Source organism: Penaeus japonicus, unplaced genomic scaffold, assembly GCF_977035675.1.
Source record: "Penaeus japonicus unplaced genomic scaffold, GWHDUDI00000001_assembly GWHDUDI00000027, whole genome shotgun sequence".
Lineage (NCBI taxonomy): Eukaryota > Metazoa > Arthropoda > Malacostraca > Decapoda > Penaeidae > Penaeus > Penaeus japonicus.
In genome coordinates, this window is record NW_028234429.1 from 33,136,308 (window position 1) to 33,158,194 (window position 21,887).

Genomic DNA, 21,887 nt, shown 5'->3' on the forward strand with positions numbered 1-21,887 from the left:
CTCGCTCCATACAATTCAATCTCAATTCCCAGTCTAACTCGATCAACAACCCGTAGCACAACGCACACAAGTTCTTGGGAATTCACGCGGACGCGTTCCAACGATGTCTCTCTCTCTCTCTCTCTCTCTCTCTCTCTCTCTCTCTCTCTCTCTCTCTCTCTCTCTCTCATTCTCTCCCTCTCTCCCCCCCTCTCTCTTTCTTCCCTCCCTCACCTTCTCTCTCTCTCTCTTCCCTCCCTCACCTTCTCTCTCTCTCTCTCTTTCTCTCTCTCTCTCTCTCTCTCTCTCTCTCTCTCTCTCTCTCTCTCTCTCTCTCTCTCTCTCTCTCTCTCTCTCTCTCTCTCTCTCTCTCTCTTTCTCTCCCTCTCCATCGTGGTACCAATAACCGCGGCCAAGTCAAGCCAAGCGTACCAAATCTCCCTCTCCCCCTCCCCCTCCCTCCCCCCACCCAAGGAATGTGGACCTGATGACTGGCAAAGTTTTAACGGGTCACTCCTGCGGTGTCATCGTGCAACAGGAAGTTCACACGCGCACACCTTTTGTCTGGCCAAAAATCCCGCCCGCGTAACTGTCGTCATCAGCACCTCGCAATGGACGTGCAGGAAGCCCATTGCGCCTTCAAATAGATAGATAGATAGATAGATAGATAGATAGAGATAGGTAGATAGAAAGATATAATAAAAACATGTAATTAAATAAATACATCGTCTTAAAAAATATGATTAAAAAAATCGAAACGAACGCACTGTCTAACTGTTGATGTCGAAATTTAAGCGATTAGGTTCAGGTGTACCGACCCAGCGACCGACCGACCGACGGAAAGAGTGACCTGCGCGCTCCCGAGATATGTTCTTCTGTCAACGTCCCTTGCAGTGGTCCCGCTTCTGGATCGGCAAGGAGGAGTTGACGTAGGTTGGGGTGAGTCATGTGTGTTGCGGGGGTCATCAGCTTCATTTTAAATCACGCGCACACATACAAGCAAGGAGTAATGAGGGCAGGCGGTAGTATACACACTCACACTCACTCACTCACTCACACACACACACACTCTCCTCGACCCGTGGATACCATACCTGCTGCCCCGCTTGTGAATCATAAGGGTCAGTCGCCCGCCCGCCAAACCCCGACTTTCCGCGTGTGGGATCATTGCTGACCTCTTTGCAACATCGGTACCGGGCCAGTGGCAACATACTCCCCTTTAGCAATCCCCTCCCCTTCCCACTCCCCCCCCCCCTCCCACTACACTCCTCAATCTCGTATGCCGGGCAAGCCTTTTGCAATAAGCAGAGGGCGCATTTCAATCGGTTTCTCAGAAGGGACGCCGAAGCCAATCAAGAGGCGAAGACGGTCCTTCCAGGTCTCCAGGTCACACTCACACTCGCTACGCCTGCAGGTCAAACTCACACTCGTAACACCCCAGGATCACACTCGTAACAACTTGTAACGCCCACGAGTAATGCACACGGTCAGCTGATGAGGGCTCGTAAATAGGGTCACAAGGGGTCGTGAGGGTCATCGACTGTAAACTAATGTGGTCATAATCTCCTCCATGAAGACGATATAACCCGCTATTACCCTGATATATAGTGAGAGAATGAGAAGGAGAGGGAGAGGAGGGAGTAGTGAGGGCAGACCGAGAGAGGCAGCGGATACAAAGGACCAAGGGGTCACTCTTCCTTATTCTCTCTCTCTCTCTCTCTCTCTCTCTCTCTCTCTCTCTCTCTCTCTCTCTCTCTCTCTGTATTTCCACCGCAACCAAAACATACACACGGACACACACAAACAAAAACACACAAGCACATTCATTCACTGATTGATGTACACACAATAATGATCCTAAATTACAGCCTAATTAACAATTACCTCCCTCGCCAAGCCCACCATCCAAGCCACGCAGAAAAAGATCGATTAGCTTTTTCTTTTTAAAAAATCAGACCGAAAGAACAAACGAAAAAAAAGAAAAAAAGTACCTTATCTTCTCTTTAATTTCCAATGAACAGAAAATAGAGACAACTTGACATCTTATATGTTTAAGAAAAGACAGGACAAATCAAATAAAAAGAGTTACAAGAGACAGCTGTGTAACGTTACTATCATCTAATCAGCTGAGCAACGAGGTATACCCATCACCATATCTTTCATGATTTTCACAGCATGTTAATGAGAGAGAGAGAGAGAGAGAGAGAGAGAGAGAGAGAGAGAGAACCAAGCCCTAAGCCAGTTCATCACATCAAGCGTGTCGAGTACCACAACACATCACCCTTCGAGACGCCCTCTCTACATGGCCTCGTCCCTTAACAGCCCTCGAAGAATCCCTAATGGCCATAAACATGAGGCCATTAAGGGGAGGAAACTAAAACAAGGGGTTTGTGTGCGGGTTAAGGATATATATAAGCTAGGCTCGAGCATGACTCCCTCGCGAAAGGATTTGGCCCAGCCTCCTTTTCCCCATCCTAGCCAGACCACCAACGTCGCCTGCCATCCAGCGCCCTCCCGCCTCCCCGCCTGCCCATCTCCGTCCCACCCCGCACTTCACCTTATACCGGAGACTCGTAATAGGCCTACATCATCCTCTTTCAAGCGTGGGGCACTCGTAAATAAAGCGAGACACGTTATAATCTACGGGCCTTGGCTAAGACGCCTGATCTGTCCCTAGGTGAACTGTGCCTTTTAGGTGGGAACCGAGTCCTTGATTGGATTTACAATTCTATTCTATTTCTCATTAATCACCCACCTGCCTGTGTAAATATACACATGTATCTAGTTCATGTCTATAAGCGTAGGTATGTATGTGTGTGTACGTATTCACCTTGCCACCTATAGTCATTAACCTATTTATCTATCTAAATACACAGACAGTCAGATAAAGAGCTAATATGCCCACATTCCAATCTAACCACCTAATTCATCAATGTATTCTGTCGAGCCGACCGAGAAGACACGACCAAGTTTCCTTAAGTACCCCCAAACAAACCACGACCGCAGAGACGACTCCCATTAACATGCACGACCGCAAACTACTCTACTTAATGACCGCAATTTGGGTCAAATACACGTCCATTTCCAAATAAAAAGAAGAAACAAATTACGAAAAAACAGACACAAATTACAGACTGGCCAGCGTCGTGTCCATGCACATCTATCAGCAATGTGTTCAAATCAAAATAGATAAATTAACTAAGAAGTAAATAAATACACGAAATAAAAACGAAGCGATACACCGACGACAATAACCAATCGACCAATCAATAAAAACAAAACCGAAATTGTAACCGGCGTATCTTCCCCGACCCGTTTCCCGTCATTCCAGCGATCTACTTTATAAGCCTCGGTCCCTTACGTCGCATTAGTGACCGGGCCAATAAAAGCGACCGAGAACTCCTGGGGGCGTGGACATGACCGAGGAAGATGACACACTAACACGAGACCCCCATAAATGACAAATTAAAACCATGTCAGTTACGCATTCCTCCAAAAACATCAGAACAATAGCTACTTATTAATACTAACAATAACAACACTGATAATATTAACAACACCCGTAATGACGATGATCAACAATAACTTTTTATTAATACTAACAATAACAACACTAATAATACTAACATCACCAGCAATGATGATGATAATGATGATGGCTAAAACAACACCTACAGAAAAAATAGTAAAACAGAAATAACAACAATAACATTAACATGAGCTCGTGCAATTACCTCTAATCTTAATCACAATCTTTACCACTAATGGCAGCACCATCCCATCAAGAGCCAAAACAACGTTACGTCAGCACCCGCCTCCTCAACCCCGCCCGACCCTCCTCATTCAACGCCCCGCGAACGCACTCAACCACAACGCAATCACGAGGCAACACCCTCATGATGCCTCTTATCTATGATGCTCCTATCACCTCTAATATAAACAAAAACACGTCTAAACTAAGGATTCACCGGGAAACGCCCTTATGATGCCCTTATGATGCCCTTATCTGCGCTGCTCCTATCACCTGCAATATAGACGAACGAGCTAGACTGCGGCGAAGGCGTATTAAGGGCGTACTATAAAGTGGGCGTGATGACTAGTGACTATTACGGTGAGCACGCCTTGGTTGACCTGTTATCATAACGTTAGCACGTCGGGTCACGTAGCGTCGGTTGTAACGCTCAGGATCAGTCACGTAACAAGCAGAACGCATGGCCACTGAGGCGTCACAGCATCAAACGGATGCGGTGGCTGCATCGAGCGCACTGTTCTACCTAGTACTGTGCTAACCAGGGCAAGCACGACTCGTGCGTGCTCATGTACGTATGCCGCACCTTTGTGTGTAAGAGGTGCGTGTGCGTATGAGAATGTGTATACGGGATGCGTGTGCGTGGACTCATTCCGGTCACGGCCACAGCAAAAACGGTCACTGAGGCCAGCGTCATGGCGGGGCATTTACGACGCCACAAGGGCTTCCTCAGAACTCTTCCTTGAATACTAAACGCGAGTAAACACGAGGAGGGGTATTATGACCCCCGCGCGCCCGCCGGTAAGTAATTTAATATTGAATCTATGCAAATAGGTCTGGTGAGCCTCCTCCGGGGCATGAGGAGGGGCTAAGTGGAGGGGGGGGGGTCTCACCGGAAAACATTAGCATATCCTAAAAGATCCGTATAGGTTTTGAACCCCCTTTCCCTTCCCCTACACCCCAGCCACCTCATTCTTCCCCTGAGGCGTGACGTTCCAGCTCGACCTACACCCGCCGGGGGAACGCCGCTACCGCTGCCACGCCCACAGGCAACTCCAACGCCGCCCTAAACGCCGGCGTGAATGCTAAGTCACGAGTGCAACAGGCCCCGCAGTGATCGCCTGCTAATTCGTACACTCAGGCTACGCCAAAACCAAACGCACACCGCGGCCTCCCACAGGTGCGCTACCTCCGGGGATTCCTGCAGGACTCGACTGAGCCCGCAGGAGCCGTGCCCATCCTGCGATACGACGCTGGCCCTCTGATGTAACACTTCTGTCCGAAACATACAACAACAACAACAACAACAACATACATACACATACACACACACACACACACACACACACACACACACACACACACACACACACCTTGCCAAATACGCGGTGCCGGTCGGCGACTGATCAATACTTTCCCTCTGCGAATCGTGGATATGTCACGCTCTACGCATTAGGAGTATGTAAATTATGCCGATAGGACCCCGGGTAGACGCCCAGGGAGAAGAGGAGGAGGAGGAGGAGGAGGAGGAGTAGGAAGAGGAGGAGTGATCATACGCTCGAAGGAGGGAGGCGACGGTGCTCAATATATTTTTTACTTCTGTTTCATGACCATTTTTATCAAACTGAGGACATTCACACATGACATTGAAATAACATTTCATATTTCAGCAATTAAACCATCGACGTGATAATGAAAACGTGAACCGAAAGATCCCTACGTATATACACACATACCTTAAATACACATAAATAATACCTACATACGTATAAATACCTACCTACTAACATAAACATACCGCATAAACACAAACATACTTCCGTATCTCTCACACACACACACACACACACACACACACACACACACACACACACACACACACACACACACACACACACACACACACACACATACATATGGCATACCTACAAACCTCCAGTGTGGTACATATCCAAAACACAAACATAGCCAGGGCGGAACCAAGCAACAGGGCTTGAACACACCCACATTTGCCCCCCCCCTCCTTCCCCATCTCCCTGCCCTATTCCTCATTCCCCCTCCTCCCCCCCCTCCCCCCTCCGCAACAATAAGCAAACGTTTATCGTCTCGTAAACAACTCTTCGACGTGTAAATCCTGGGCGGGTTTTAAACCTCAGGATTGTAAAGAAGGTAAACAGGGCGGAGGTTACTCAACATGCCTGCAACGAAGAGCAATGGCCAGCTGTTGCGGGTCAATCGCAATACGTCATGTTCGCGTCGGAACCTTCAATCAAACGTTCATAAGAGAGGTCACGATAGAGGTCGTGAGAAATGAGAAATGAAAGTTTAAATTATAGATCCAAATACAATGAAGCGGCGATTCCGATCAAGCTGATTGTATACTACAATAACTACATATATATGTGTGTATGTGTGTGTGTGTATGTGTGTGTGTGTGTGTGTGTGTGTGTGTGTGTGTGTGTGTGTGTGTGTGTGTGTGTGTGTGTGTGTGTGTGTGTGTGTGTGTGTGTGTGTGTGCGTGTGAGTGAAAGAGTGAAAGAGTGAGTGAGTGAAAGAGTGAGTGAGTGTGATTGATTGAGTGAGTGCTTGAGTGAGAGAGAGTGAGTAAATGAGTAAGTGAGTTACATACATATATGTATGTCAGCGATTCCAAACAACAGCTTCGCCAGAGCGAGTTGAAGACACTTCGCTTACCAACCACCGTGACGTCACACCTGCATTCCTGATACCGGTCCTCCTCGGCACACATACCAGCCCGGCCATCTTACCTGCAATGAAAAGAAAAGAAAAACATTAGCCAAAGAATCCAATAAAGAGATCTACTTGCACGAACAAAAAATCTCACCCACGCGGTTCCACGCACTGCATCACTAAGTACAGAACGCAATGGGGGAACCGCAAACAGCAACCACAGGGGGAAAATTTTCTCTCTCCAACCACACACAAGTCTAGGTCTGTCTGGTCGGCGATCCGCCCACGACAAGCACCCGCGCCCGCGCCCACATACCACAAGCCCCATACCACCCACACACCCCCTCCCTCACCCCCTTACTCGCTACTCATCGCTGAAGCCCCCCCCCCCTGCCCCACCCCCGCCACCGCGATGCAATAAAGCACAATTACCTTTAATATAATAGCAATAATCACCGGTTCTCCCGTGCACTCGAACACTCTCCTCCCCCGCCGTAAACAGCGTGACAAAGGCGCATCTTAATACCCTCTAATGACCCCCCGATGCATAATCAGAGTGCATAATTAAGGCCCGACGATCCACGCCGGCCATAATCGAGCCCGGGATGACGTCATAACAACCGCCAGCCCTGTTATCGCGCAACCAATGCAAATTATGATTCCCATGGCCCAAACCTGATCGGAAAAAAAAACTGCGAATAAAAAAATCAAACTTTAATGAAGCTGATGGATATCATAACGACTCTAGCCATGCCCGTGAACAGCTCCAGCACAAAAAAGGAGTCATAATCAAAAGACTTCACGAGAGTTCATGAATTCCTGTGCCGGGAGACTGAACTTGCTATCCGTATTCTTATAAAGTCATCTCTCACCCAAAGGATTAAAAAAAAGTGAAATGATTACCGTAAAACAAAAATCAAATCATAACTATCTCTTGATAAATACCGAAAAAAAAAGAGGAAAACAAAACAAAAACAACTAACTATTAATCTTCCAAAGAACAATTGCAAAAGCAGACAATCAGCTTCAACAGGAAACAACATTAGCTCCCATTCACGCAAATCCACGTGAGACAAACACTTTTCTTTTGTGCCTTTTCCCGGAGGTGGGAGGTAGAGAGGGGAGAGGGGAGAGGGGAGAGGGGAGAGGGGAGAGGGGGGAGGGGAGAGGGGGTGATAAACAGATCTAATGATGTCACAATTAAAGAGTTCATATCACACAATTTTAATGCATCAAGGAAATGGGTTTCCCGGATCCGGATGATTCCAATTGCAAGAAGATAAAGAGGAGGAAGAAGAAGAAGAAGAAGAAGAAAAAGAAACAGCAAATAAAAAGACAGAAGATAAAGCAGAAAATTAATGGAAAGAAGATGATAAACAAGAAGCAGAAAAAGAAAGGGGAAGAAGTGAACAAGAAGAAAAGAAAGGGGAAAAAGGAGAAGCGGCAGAGGAAGAAATCTTGCATACCAAAGCGTCCCAAACAAAAGGCACCGAGCCCACGCATGACATCAACCCTTACAAAGTCACCGCCCAAGAACACAAACAAACTGGACATTACTGGGAGATGGAGATAGAAATCGACATGGGCAGTAAAGATATGAGAGAGAGAGAGAGAGAGAGAGAGAGAGAGAGAGAGAGAGAGAGAGAGAGAGGGAGGGAGAGAGAGAGAGGGAGGGAGGGAGGGAGGTAGAGAGGGAGGGAGAGAGAAAGAAAAAGAGAGAGAGAGAGAGAAAGAGAGAATAGAGAGGAGAGAGAAGAGAGTAAAGACACAGAGAGAGAGAAGAGAGTAAAGAAAGAGAGAGAGAGAGAGAGAGAGAGAGAGAGAGAGAGAGAGAGAGAGAGAGAGAGAGAGAGAGAGAGAGAGAGAGAGAGAGAGAGAGAGAGAGAGAGGAGAGAGAGAGGAGAGAGAGAGACGACATGCGTTCATTGATGCCGCTCTAGCCCATCTATGGGAAGGTGACGTCACTTTTATCTTCTTTGTTTTCCCCTTATCCCTCCTCAGTTCTTTTTCCCCTTCCTCAATCCCTCCTTGTCTTTGTCCTCTTTCTCCCCCTGTTCTCATAGTTGATGTAGTTAAAATGCTTTCCGTCCTTTTGAAATGTAATCATCCCTCCTAATTAACCGATCTTTTTAATTTTCTGGTCTAATAAATCTCTCTCTCTCTCTCTCTCTCTCTTTCTCACTCCTCCTCTATTTCTCTCTCTCTCTCTCACTTCTCCTCTCTCCTGGTCTCTCCTCTCTCTCTCTCTCTCCTCTCTCTCTCATCACACACACACACACACACACACACACACACACACACACACACGCACACACAACACACCGCACACCATTTCTCTCATATTCCAAACTCAAAAAGGCTCCCCCCCCCCCATCCTCCCCCAAGAAAGGAAGAAAAAAAACGCAAAACAAAAAACGCACCACAATCTCAAATCAAACGTTCGGATATTTCACCAAGACCCCCCCCCCAGCCCCCTTACCCCTCCACCCTCTCCCTAATCCCTATATAATAATCAAGGGGGGTCAGGAAAAAAGGAAAGGGACTTGGGTGCCTAGAAGGGGGATTGGGAGGGACGGGGAGGAGGGGAAAGGGAGGGAGGAAGAGGGGGGAAGAGGGGGGTTGGGAGGGAGGGAGGCAGTAGGGGATAATAGACAAAGAGGAGGGGGTTAGCTAGGGGTCGTGAGTAGAAGGAGAGCGGAGGGGAGGGGGAGGGAGAGGAGGACCAGGGAGGTCAGACCGCCACCCGCTGGCTGGAGGTCAGGAAGAGGTCACGTGACTTACCCCGGCGCGCGAGGAAGTCTGGGAACGTCGAGGCGCAGCGCAGGGTATCGCACTCGCGCGCCGACGCCCTCTACGGGGGGAAGCCACAGAGGCGGGACGCACTCGAGGTAATCACCGAATTTAATTGGTTAAAAAAGAAGATATCGAATTTCCACAAACAAACAAATAAATCACAATCAATGACGATGCCGACGACTGATGATGATGATGATGACTCCTAATTTCACCACCAGCTTTAGATCCATCACACCCAATCCCGACCTCCTCTTCTAAGAATCTAATTGCAACACCAATTGCGAATAATGACACCCATTTCTGACAATCATGCGCAGAAAAAGACATCCTCCCCCCCCCACCCACACCCACCCACCCAGCTAGTATTCAACGCTGACGACGCAGAAACGATCGGAAAATTTGGTCCGTAAAAAAATTGGTCTGTAATCACACTTATCCGCCGTCACCTCCAAGTGACACCTGTTGGTATTATTTCTTTATCAATTTCTTTCTCATAATCTGTCTTTATTTTGTCCGTGTTCTTCGTTTACTTCGTGGGGGAAAAATGGTGTGAAATATAGTGGCAGAAAAAACACAAAATAAAAGTAGTGTACGAAATTCGTGTCCGGAACCGAAATTTGCTTCCCTTTCCAACCTGCTTTTTTTGTTATTCCACAGGGAAAAAAATCAAATTGCGTGTGTATCCTTTAAAAAAAATCCTACGTAAAGAAATTTCTTCCCTGAAGCTTACACCTGCTCCATCAGCCCCCCCCCCTCTTCCCTCCCCCCGTGGGGAATCCTGGATAAGCACCCCACTCTCTTTTTCATAATAAAAAGTTGTTGGTGATTTAACTCGTCCAATTTTTGGTGTGAGAAGCACCTGATTTCCAGTGGCCGCCCACATACACACACACACTCCCCCCCTCCCCCTCTCCCCCATCTCCTATCTCCAGCTCCCCTTCCCCCTCCCCTCCTCCTTTCTTCACCCCGGACCAGTTAAGCAGGATCTCGAATCCCAAGGCAAAAGCAAAGCATTTTTGCCCCTCAGGTAGTCCTACTTACGAGTTGAATTCGAGTGGCACCAGTTTTCACAAACTCATGGCAGAGGGAAGCTACATTTGCAATTTGTGCGTTCTAGTTTCGATTTTCTGTTCTTGCATCACCAAATTTAACCGTTAAGTCTTGGTATTCACGGAGGATTTATTGTTGCATGCAATAATCCTGTATCATATATGATCTGACACATACACTCACGCAATAAAAGGTGGAAAAAAGCTGACTAGCTTCCCTTACACTTTCATGAAAAACCGTCGATGGTTAGGTGTTTTTTATGTGGGTGTATATAAAAATAGACAGACAGACACACAGACAGGTACATACATACACACACACAATATATATATATATATATATATATATATATATATATATATATATATATATATATATATATATACATACTGTACATACATACATATATATATACATATATATATGTATGTGTATCTATCTATCTATATATATATATGCATGTATATATGTATGTATGTATCTATGTATGTATGTGTGTATATATATATATATATATATATATAATATATATATATATTATATATATATATATATATATATATATATATATGCATGCATGTATGTATGTGTGTGTATATGTGTGTGTATATGTATATGTATATGTATATGTATATGTATATGTAGATGTATATGTATATATGTAGTTATATATTTATATATATATATATATATATATATATATATATATATATATATATATATATGTGTGTGTATGTATGCATGTATGTATGTATATATATATATGTGTATATATATGTATATGTATATGTATGTATATGTATGTATACACATATACATATATATATTTCTCTCTATTCCACATTCCACCTTTCCCTCTCCCAAGCAAGCGAGCCTCAGCCTGACGCCCGCGCCATGCCAGCGAACCAAATCCCCGGATCTAACCGGCGGATCCAACCCGAATGATCCTGGTCAGCACGAGCGAGGATCCGGCGATCCCGAACATGAGAGCCGGAGCTCCTGGTTGGAACCCGAGACCCGAGGGCCAGGCCGCGCCCCGGAAAATGGTCAGTGACTCCCTGGGCAGTGGGGGGCGGAGGAGGAGGAGGGGGGGAGGGGGAGGGATGACGAGAGGGAGGAGGTAGAGAATTGAGAGAAAGAGGAAGAGGAAGAAGAAAAAGAAGGAGGACGAAGACGAGGGGGGGAGGGAGGGAGGGAGGGAGGGAGGGAGGGAGGGAGGGAGGGAGGGATGGGGGAGGAGGAGGGATGACGAGGGGGAGGAGGTAGAGAAGGGAGAGGGAGAGGAAGAGGAAAAAGAAAAAGAAGGAGGATGAAGACGAGGGGGGAGGGGGGGGAGGAGGAGGGAGAGGAGGTAGAGAAGGGAGAGGGAGAGGAAGAGGAAGAAGAAAAAGAAGGAGGACGAAGACGAGGGGGGGAGGGAGGTAGGAGGAGGAAGAAGAGAAGAAGAAGAAGGATCTTCGGGTGGGCCTGGAATCTGTTTTCTCCTACCCTGTACAGCTTATTTAAGCACTTTTTTCATACGCGCTTTTAATAACAATAACATCTTGTGTTGGACACCTTTCGTGAAGGACAAACACAGAACAACGATATTAAAAGAGATTCCCTAACCCCTCCCCCCCTCTCCTGAAACTGAAAAAAAAACGCCCAACGACCGTGATAATTCTCTCACCACCCACGCCCACCCTAAGAAGCAGCCCGCACAATGTTGAGCCGCGAGCCTTGGAGACAGACAACACACTGCCCACCTAACTGTACCTCTCCCCACCCACTAACCCACCTCTCCCCGATGACCCCCCCCCCACGCCGCCCTCCCCCCACCCGCACCTCTTCCCCAAGGGGCGTCCACGAAAGAAATCGCAGGTATGATTAGATTTTTCTCGGTTCCTAGGAGACCCGCGGAACCTTCTAGAAAGAAAAAAAATCACACTCCGAGGCGACCCTGGACTGAGGGAAACAACGCCAGGAGGAAGAGGGTAGAGGGGGTAGAGGGGGTAGAGGGGGGAGAGAGGAGGAGGAGGAGGAGGAGGAGGAGGAGGAGGAGAAGTGCGTGGGAACCAGTCCCTCTCTGACTGGGCTTGCTGTGGGAATTCTCCTCATCAAGGTGACGCGCCCGTTGCCATACCGATAACGAGCAAAGGACTGCGAGATCTACCAACGAACGAGCTGTCCCTCTACCCCCTTTTTTTTCCTCTCTTTCCGGCGACCGTCGATAGCCACCTGTGAGACGACGAATCGGGACTTGAAACGACGTGGTTCTAGGGGCACGAAGGATGGCGTAAGTCAGTGTAGGGGGACGACGCCCCTCCGCCGCGACACAATGCAAGGACACGAGTCACGGACGTCACATCCGCTAACTCTTTTGCCACTCGCTCTTCCTCATTTTCGATCCATTCTTCTAGGCAATGAGAGCTGGAATGCTCTGTACTCATGTGTTTTGCCCGTCCTTCCTTTCTCTCTCTCTCTCTCTCTCTCTCTCTCTCTCTCTCTCTCTCTCTCTCTCTCTCTCTCTCTCTCTCTCTCTCTCTCTCTCTCTCTCTCTCTCTCATTCAAACCTTTACCTGTCAACAGAAGCTGGTATGGCCTGCTGGGGTGTCAAAACTATGAAATTAATTTGAATTTAAAATAAATAAATAAATAAATAAATCTGTCAAAGCTACGCCCTGACCTATGACCCCGAATCAAACTCGATTTGCCAACATCCAGCGTCGTCGACCACAGCACCTTTCTTATCACTATCCAAAAGACAAACGAGCCCATAGGTCAAGTATAAAAAATGAAGACAAAAAAAGAAATACGAGAAAGGAATAAATAAAAAAAAAGAGATAACACGAAAAAAAAGTTAATGGCCGTCCCCTTGAGGCTATCTTGCCACATGCGAGGACTGCGTTCTGTCAAAGGCACACGGAACGTCGTCGTCGTCCTCCAAGCCTCGTCGTGTGTCCATCATGACCTCGTATCGGGTCACACGATCGAATAACATGGGCTACGTCAGCGCCATATGACTACACCGGGAAAGTTACGTCAGAGGAAAACCGAAAAGGAAGGGGGAGGGAGAAGGCATAGGGGAGGGAGGAGGCATAGGGGAGGCGGGCTTGTGTGTATGTATGTATGTGTGTGAGTGTGAGAAGAAATCGTTATTGAAATACCTTTCCCTTACATGACATTCCATTTTAAAGTCAACTCGGTGGGAGACTGGAAGAAAATTGAGACGCCCCTCGAGTTTTTTTTTCTCTCTCTTTTCTTATTATTCTTTTTTTTTCTTTCCTCCTTTTTCCCCCTCCCGGTTCACTCGACCTCGTGACTACCCGTTTCTTAGGTCCTGCTTGGCCTGCACTTCGCCTCTCACTCGTGCCACGCGTTCTGCCACCTACAGGAACGGAGAGAAAGTTGCTTGACGTGTGCGTTACCTGAGCCTCGACGCTTGGGAATGTGCTTGCTCGCCGTTTCTCTGGCAAACACTGCTTTGTTTTGCTTGTGTGCGTCCGTTTTGTTTTGCCACTAATTTTCTCGGCGGAAAGTGCTGGCTGAATGTATATGTTGCTAGTGCATATGCAAAAATTACTCAACACAAACGCAGTTGTAGCAAGAAGCGTTTTTTGGCAAGCTGTCAACTTCAACAGTACTAAAAATACATGCAAATACGAGAAACCATGTCGTGTAAAGGTTAATACCATGACCCCAATATCAAGGCATCTTTCCTGACACCATCTTCAAGACGAAATCTCCACATACCAAAACCATGTCACCAAACGTCCGCTTTCAGAGCAGGCGACATAAAAATACAAAATCGCTCTACGTCATGGTAAGTTCAGACACCTGTCCCCTAAAAAATGTGGGAGGCCCAGGGACAAGCAACCCAATTCCGATCCTCAAGTCTCGATTCGAAGTCACAATAAACAGGAAGGTCGCAGTAGATAAGTACTTCACTACAGAAGCCACGGTACGACCCTTGTGTCAGCGGGGAAGACGTAAGTGAAAGAGTCTTCGGGGAGACGCCAAATCTCTTAAAATGGCATTCCTTCATTCTAAAAATGCCGACCTAAAGTCCTTGGCATTCGCGTGGAACTAGGTACAGGCTGGATGCTATTATGGTTACTCAAGAGACTTCCTTATTAGCATACATAACGCTCTGCCTCCGTCCTATGTGACACAGGGCCGTGACCTCCCCCCCCCCCTCCCCCTGATCTGTGGCTCCCTCTCCGCCCACAGACCGTGACGAAAACCACAACAATGACACGTTAGCGACAGGCGCCTGAGACGATTGTGAAACGCCTCCTGTTCGCTCGACACACCTGACGCTTCCCGTTCTATTAATAACTCCGTATCCTCAGACGATCCTCCGGCTACGGGGACGTCAAAGGGTTAACTGAGGTTCGTGCCGAGCTTTAGCATCACAATGACTCAATCGGCTCGCGGAAATTTCAATAGACTTAAATTACGTCTATACAGCGAGGGAAAGCCCTTTGAAAGCAGCCTTCAAATGCATGAACGGCAAACTAAATATGTGCATACGCTTAAAAAACATACATGCATATATATATATATATATATATATATATATATATATATATATATATATATATATATACAAATATATATATATATATATACACACACACACACACACACACACACACACACATATATATATATATATATATAGATATACATATATATATATATACATACATACACACACACACACACACACACACACACACACATATATATATATATATATATAATATATATAGATATATCCTTCACCCTCTCTCCTTCACTGAAAACCGAGGCCGGGTCACCGTGGGTCGCAGTGAGTGAGGGTGTACCATGGCAACAGGGCGCAAGCGCGAGTGAGTGGCCGCCCATCTGACGCGAGCTGTGACGCCTTGGTGACATGTGACAGTTGGCAGGGAAGGAGGGTGGGAGGGTGGGAGGGAAAGAGCGATGGAGAGAGGGAGGGAGGGAGAGAGGGAAGGAGAACGGGAGGCAAGGAAGGAGAATAGGAGAAAGGGGTGACGGTCCACTCTACGAAATAAATGACATCGTCGGGAGTAGGGGAGAGGTAGGTGCCTGCTGACAGTCAAGGGGACACACCGCTGAGGGATGTGTGAGATAGAGGAAGGAAAGGTGGGAGAGTAGAAAGAAAAAAGCGTTTGAAAAAGTAGATAGATAGACAGAGAGAGAGAAAAAAACAGACGGAAAGACATAGCCAAAACCGATAAAGAGAGATCGAATAAAAATAAACAACACAAAAACAACATTGCAAAAACTAAAAAAAATAATTATCAAACATTGCAAGGATCAATCATTTTCCAGAGATTTATCCCTTCCACCCCTCCCCCCCCAACCAAACCAACCAGCTGAACACAACGCCAGCTTCGACTCCGGAGACGGTAATTGTCGGCGGGTCCTGTGAGAAACGACTACTCGAGATTGGTCGGGATTGAAAGCAATGACGTCGGGGAGGCGAGGGCTTGGCGGGGTGGAAGAGGGGCGGAGGGGGGGTATCGGTGCCCAACACGGCGGAGGACAGGCATTGGACACCGAATGAGGGAGGGAAGATGGGAGGATGAGAGAGAAGCAGAGAGGGAGAGAGAGAGGGAGAGAGAGAGGGAGAGAGGGAGGGAGAGAGAGAGTCGGAGCCCAAACCTTGTTAGAATGAATGAACGGTTTGGGGGAAAGGCAGGATGAAGAATATAATTCTACAGCTCTATGAGGGAAAAGGAAGAAAGAGGAAGGAACAGAGAGCGAAGGAGAAAGAAAGGGAAGAAAAGAAGGAAGGGGAGAAGATAAAGAAAAAAGAGAACGGAAGATGGCGTGGGATGAACCAAGAGAAAAAATCCCCCCCCCCACACCCCTTCCCATCGATCCTTCCCCAACAGCTCACACTCAATTGCAAAGCGTAATTTGCATACTAACAGCTGGGCGAACATGCGCGCTCACGCCCACTCCACACTAATTAAACCAAGACCTGTAGAGGAGATGGGCGGCCGTGTGTGCCACCGCTCTGGCATTCCCGGCACTACCAGGCAGCACGACCAGGCACTCCGGCACTCTCGCAGCAACATATGGGGAACGATGGACATGCTCCCCCTGTTTTGAATATTGGGAGAGAGCGAAAGGGAGAATTGGCAGAGGAAGTGGAGGGAGGGTGGGAGGGAGGGATGAAGGGGGAGAGAGAACGACAGATATATGGATGAATGGATGGATGGATGGATGGATGGATAGATAGAGAGGAAGGGAGGGGAGAGAAGGAGGGAGGGAGGGAGAGATAGATATATAGAAAGAGAGAAAAAGATAAATAAATAGATAGCTAGAATGAAGTGCATTTCTTAAAACAAAGACAAAAAACACGTAAAAGTATTTTAAATAAAGTTTGCAGGGAAATCCCTTACCAAAAAAGGAAAGTTCTGACAATGACTAAAACAATTCCTTTTACCGTCTTTGTTCCCAGTTTGTTTGTTTGTTTGTTTGTCTGTATCGCGTGCACACCCCTCCCTTCCCACTGCATCACATTCCGCTGTATTTCCTCTTTCCCTGACTCGCATCTCTCCTTCAATGAACAAGCAAAAATGTCCATTGGAGTACTTTTACTATCCACTCCCTGCTTGAGAGGATGAATGAGTATGAATGCTGAGACGAGAGAACACTGGGTGGATGTTTACCTGTATATGCCTTTCTAGTCTTGTGTTAAAGCACAAGAGTGGATGAGTACCATACGAGTTTTTGTATGTGATTGACTGAATATCTTGGCCGCCGATCTGTGTGTATTAGTATATACCAAGGACGAATTATCGTAGTGGGAAAGTATTGCTAACGAATAACTAAAAACATGAAAAAAACAATGTTAATAAAAGTGTTATGCAAATGACTGCGGGTATGTGTGTGTCCGTCACTGCAAACATCATCTTACACTTCCTGTGACTAATGTTACACCCGCCCACTCCCAAGCCCCGCCCACACCTCCATCCGGCTATCGCATCTGTCATCGTTGCTAGATGCCGAGGTGTGCTTCGAGTAACAAAGACAAGTATATAAAAATTGGTTGCAATCTCATTATCGAACGATCTTTAATGCGGGAGGACACCCTATTGCGGTGATGTTTCTTACTGTTACTCGTATTACAACTAAAAATCACTTAAACATATCGTTAGCTTCGATACATAACTTTAAACATTATCGACACCTCTTTTAAGTCCCCATACCGATTACTATTACCTTTCTGTCTGCCATTCTCATCTTAAACTTTCGGACTTCGGACACTTGTATTCTCAGCTGAGATGACTGATGAGGAGGGGCGGGGAAGGGTAAGTCCTCAGGTCAGCAAGGTTGTAGTTGTAGGTCAAAGCTGCGTCCTTGACTCCCCTCCCCTACCCCCCCCTTCCATTTCCTTCAAATACCCTGCCACAACCCCCCCCCCCCATTCTCTAACAACCCTACCCCACTGCCACCACCCCTCCTCCCTAACTCCCATCCCTCAGCCTTCACACCCTCCTCCCTCCTCCTTCCCTTCCCCTCCCTCTGTCCAACACGCCCATAAACTACCCGACACGTGCGCCTTATCGAGCCTTTCCTCGTCTTACACACAATGGGCAAATAAGAGACAGACGGAGCAACCGGGTGACGTAACGAGCGCTCACTGAACTCGTTGAGGGAGATAAGGACGAAGAGAAGACGACTGAGATAACGACGAAGAAAGGAGGAAGACATGAACGAAGACGGCGAGAGTGCTTTAAAAGACGTGTAGTAACGCCAATCGTAATAAGATGTCTTAACTCAGGGAAAGACGAAGAAACCTTTTACTGCGGTGAAATTAGGACGGGAAATTACTAATGAAAAATGGGCGCATTTGGATCAACTGAATATTCTCCCCGTTCTCTCTCTCTGTCCCTCTCTTTCTCCCTTTCTCCACTCCCCTCTCTCGCTCCCTCCGCCCAACAACAAAAAAAAATAAATAAAAAAAATAACTCCCAACCTAAAATAAAACCTCTCATTCAAAAAGTACATCGGCTTGAGACACCTCTCCCACATAAACAAAAAACAAAAACAAAACAACGACCAAGGACTTGAGAACTACTCGCGCGATCGTAACACAAGCATCGCAAGTTCAAGTAAGCGGAAATGCGGGGTGAGTCTCAGGTCACCGGAGGGAACGCTGGTGCGGCTCAGGTCACACAAGGTCAATACTCAGGTCATATAGCTTTGGCGGGAATACGTGTCTGTCCCACTAGTCTCTTGCGAAGAGGAGGCTAGAAAGAATGGAGAAAAATAAACTTGACAGAGACAAGGGAAACGTAAGGAGTAAGACAGTAAATAAGGGGGTGGAGAAAAAAAGAGGGAGAGGGAGAGGGGGGAGAAAAAGAGAGAGCGGGGGGAGGGAGGGAGAGAGAGAGAGAAAGAGAGAGAGAGAGAGAGAGAGAGAGAGAGAGAGAGAGAGAGAGAGAGAGAGAGAGAGAGAGAGAGAGAGAGAGAGAGAGAGAGAGAGGAGAGAGAGAGAGGGGAGAGAGAGAGAGAGAGAGGAGAGAGAGAGAGAGGAGAGAGAGAGAGAAAAGAGAGAGAGAGAGAGAGAGAGAGAGAGAGAGAGAGAGAGACGAGAGAGAGAGAGAGAGACGAGAGAGGGAGAGAGAGAGAGAGAGAGAGAGAGAGAGAGAGAGAGAGAGAGAGAGAGAGAGAGAGAGAGAGAGAGAGAGAGAGAGAGAGAGAGAGAAAGAGAGAGAGAAAGAGAGAAAGAAAGAGAGTGAGTGATAGATATAGAAAGAGAGCGAGAAAGAGAAGAAAAGAAACTGTCTCGGCGCCTGTGAACGTGCTTTCTCCCGCGTCCGGCTGTCCAGGACGTGAGAGTCCGCCAGCCAGGAGATGCATCAGGTACCAGTCGCCATGAGGTCATGTGGTGTGAGGCTGCGTTCCCGGAATCATGCGAGTCTCACGTCTTGCATGATGGATGGCCTTCGCGGTGCCTTCAACCGCCGAGGACAACGACATTTGTCCTGCGATCTGCTTTGCCTGCACTGCAAGTCTCATGCAATTCCCTTGTGTCGCGACGGGCTCAGATTGACGGCCGTCACACAAAATGCCAAGACTTGACACCTCACACAAACTGACACGAAAAATCCTAAAGAAAAAGAATCACCGAATTTTCCACGTACCTCACTTATGAAACCGTGTTTACATCCAGGATTCGTCCCATCACTTATCGCACGAACTCAAACACGCACAGGAAGAACCACTGCGAGTCCTCTAAAGAATCACACACTCGAGTATTCTACGCATTTCGCAACAGCAACGACTGCAACGTCCCATATTCGGCCCAGCGAATCGTCCCGCCAAGGCTGCGATCACACAATCAACCTCGTCACTTCGCACGTGCGTTATTCATCGTGTGTAAGCCGGCGACTCGACTCCTGGCCTGGTCCGGCATCGGCCGACCTTCACCAAGTAACCCGGAGAACTACCCGCCCGCATGTAATGACGGGGAGGCGTCTGGGCGAGTAGGAGAGGAGGGGCGAGGGTGAGAAAAGGGGATGGGGGGAGGTGTCCTGCGAGGTTCATTCACAAGCCAACATTACTATGACAGCTGCGCCCGCATGTGTGGAATCACTCACATCTCCCAGACGAGTTAAATCCCCGAGTGAATGACACAGAAGCAATCCTAACGGGCTGTCGGGTGGTGGTGGGCGCGAACATGATCGCGCGTGGGCGTGCATGACACTCGGGCCACACGTGGGAACAAGCGGGTCATGATATGTGAACCAAGGTCGACCCTTGACAAACGAGAGGCCTCAAGACGCCGCCTTGACCAGCGACTGACCTGCCGCCATCGTGTGTCGCCAAGGGCCTTTGAACTTTCAAAGATGCACTCTATACATATTCGTGTTCTCTCTATACCATTCGCTTAACAAACATATATTCCTCGAATAACATCCGCTATTCCTGAAGAATATTTGAAAGTTTTTTTCTACTGAATATCCATATCCAAAATTCATTTCCTCCCCCTTTCATTACTACACATTTCTACTTGTATTGTTTCTTACCACTCATTTGTTCACATTTATCCCCTCATTCTGTCTCTCCGCATTCCCTCTCCTCACTCCTCCTCTCCCTTACAAGGAACGCCGGGCATCAGCAGACCACTGACGGATGTAGGACGGCCGCAGCCGCGAGATGTAGGACGCGGCGGAGCTTCTGCAAGTCGCGAAGGCCGGCTGTGTCCCGCACCTGGATAGCCTCCACGATTACCTCCGCCTCCGCCTCCTGCTGCTCCTGCCCCACTTACCCCTCTTGCCCCCATGTAGGTCGAGGCGACTCGGCCGCCCAACACCGCTGACACAATGCAGTGCAATCTGCTTATTCATGCGAATCTATTTACCTGCGCGGAGTAGCCCTGGTGGAAGGGGCATGGCAGACATTGCCTCTCACTCTGCCCTTAGACAGTGGTATCTCGACACCTTTCTTTCTTTGTGGGAAAGACGGGACGTGAGACAGAAATTCCTCCGGGTTGCGATTCGTCACACCGTGTGATCTGGAGCGGCGTTGTCTACGGCGAAGGGAGGCGCCCTGACTGACAGCGCCAAGGGTGTTCTGCCAGACGTTTCGAAACGCGTGTCCAAACCGTGTCTGTTTCCATTCAGCAGGAGGATGTATACATGGCGCTTAACTCGACCCCAATAGAATCCGTTCGGGTAATCGTTTGTTTATTTCCGAGTTGTGCTTTTGCCACGCTGTCTGATCGCCCTTCTCTGTCCGTCTGTCAGTCTAGGAGGCTTTCGGAACAACATCTACCTCCCTCCTCCCCTTCAACGGCTGTCCGTCCACCGTTGCTACATTTCGCCCGTGACAAACTGCGTGTTGACACCAGAGCCAGACTCTGACACGGCGCGACACCTCTCCCCCGCCACGCCTCGGCCAGGTTTGCGTTACAAGTTCTTGTTCTAAGTTGCTATAAGACTCATGTGACACTCCGGGGACACTCTACTAGATATCATCCTGGGGGATCTCTACTCACCCCAGAGGAAACTCTACTCTGTCTCACCCCAGGGAAAACTTTACTTGATCATACACAGGGGAATACCTACTAGATTACTAGATCTCACGCCAGGGGGAAACGACGCACCGAGTGCCTTTGTATGGCCGCGCCTGAGCAAGCAAACACGACCAGCATTTCCGAGCGCGCTGGCGTATTCTGGAGAATTAATTACCGTGAGAAGAAATAACCCCGGAGTACCATACACCGCGCTCCCACTCTCACCCAAGGCTCTCACACTTCTTTGATAGGAGAAAGTGCGTGTTTCCGAAATTAGATGTGGCCCCCTTGCCCTCCCTCCCTCCCTCCCCTTTCCCCTCCCTCCCTGCCCTCTTCCCCTCCCCCCCAACCAGCTACAACTACTACCCCCGCGGATGATATGTGAGGAATCCATCAAAACTCGACTGACATCTCCGCTTTCACCTTTTTCACGACTGATGGAAAATGTTGAAATTATACGAGACAAAGAACCGCCGACGTATCTTGAGGGAGATCATCGGCGTTCTCATCATGTTTACATACAAAAAAAAGTTTCTCCAATTATGCGTGATCTCACCACCAGTTACTAGTCATTTATTAAGTGACTCCTGTACTTGTTTC

At 47.8% G+C, this 21,887-nt stretch overlaps 2 protein-coding genes across 5 annotated transcripts in view; both read right to left on the reverse strand.

The window, feature by feature from the left end:
* PDZ-GEF (PDZ domain-containing guanine nucleotide exchange factor) overlaps positions 1-21,887 on the reverse strand; it is a 200,270-nt gene that overhangs the window by 123,549 nt on the left and 54,834 nt on the right. Inside the window, exon 1 of one of the 4 annotated variants that reach the window (XM_086552888.1) lies at positions 19,414-19,433. The exons of the other annotated variants lie outside the window; for them this stretch is intronic. The gene's annotated coding sequence lies outside the window, so the exon portion shown is untranslated. Of the gene's footprint in view, positions 1-19,413; positions 19,434-21,887 lie in introns of those variants that run through there. 4 annotated transcript variants of the gene reach the window in all.
* Positions 6,350-21,887, reverse strand: part of LOC122249478 (uncharacterized) — a 103,903-nt gene continuing 88,365 nt past the window's right edge. The window contains exon 3 of the mRNA XM_086552885.1: positions 6,350-6,495. Coding sequence (XP_086409011.1) covers positions 6,492-6,495 — 4 coding nt within the window. The 3' untranslated portion in view covers positions 6,350-6,491. The remainder of the gene's footprint in view (positions 6,496-21,887) is intronic.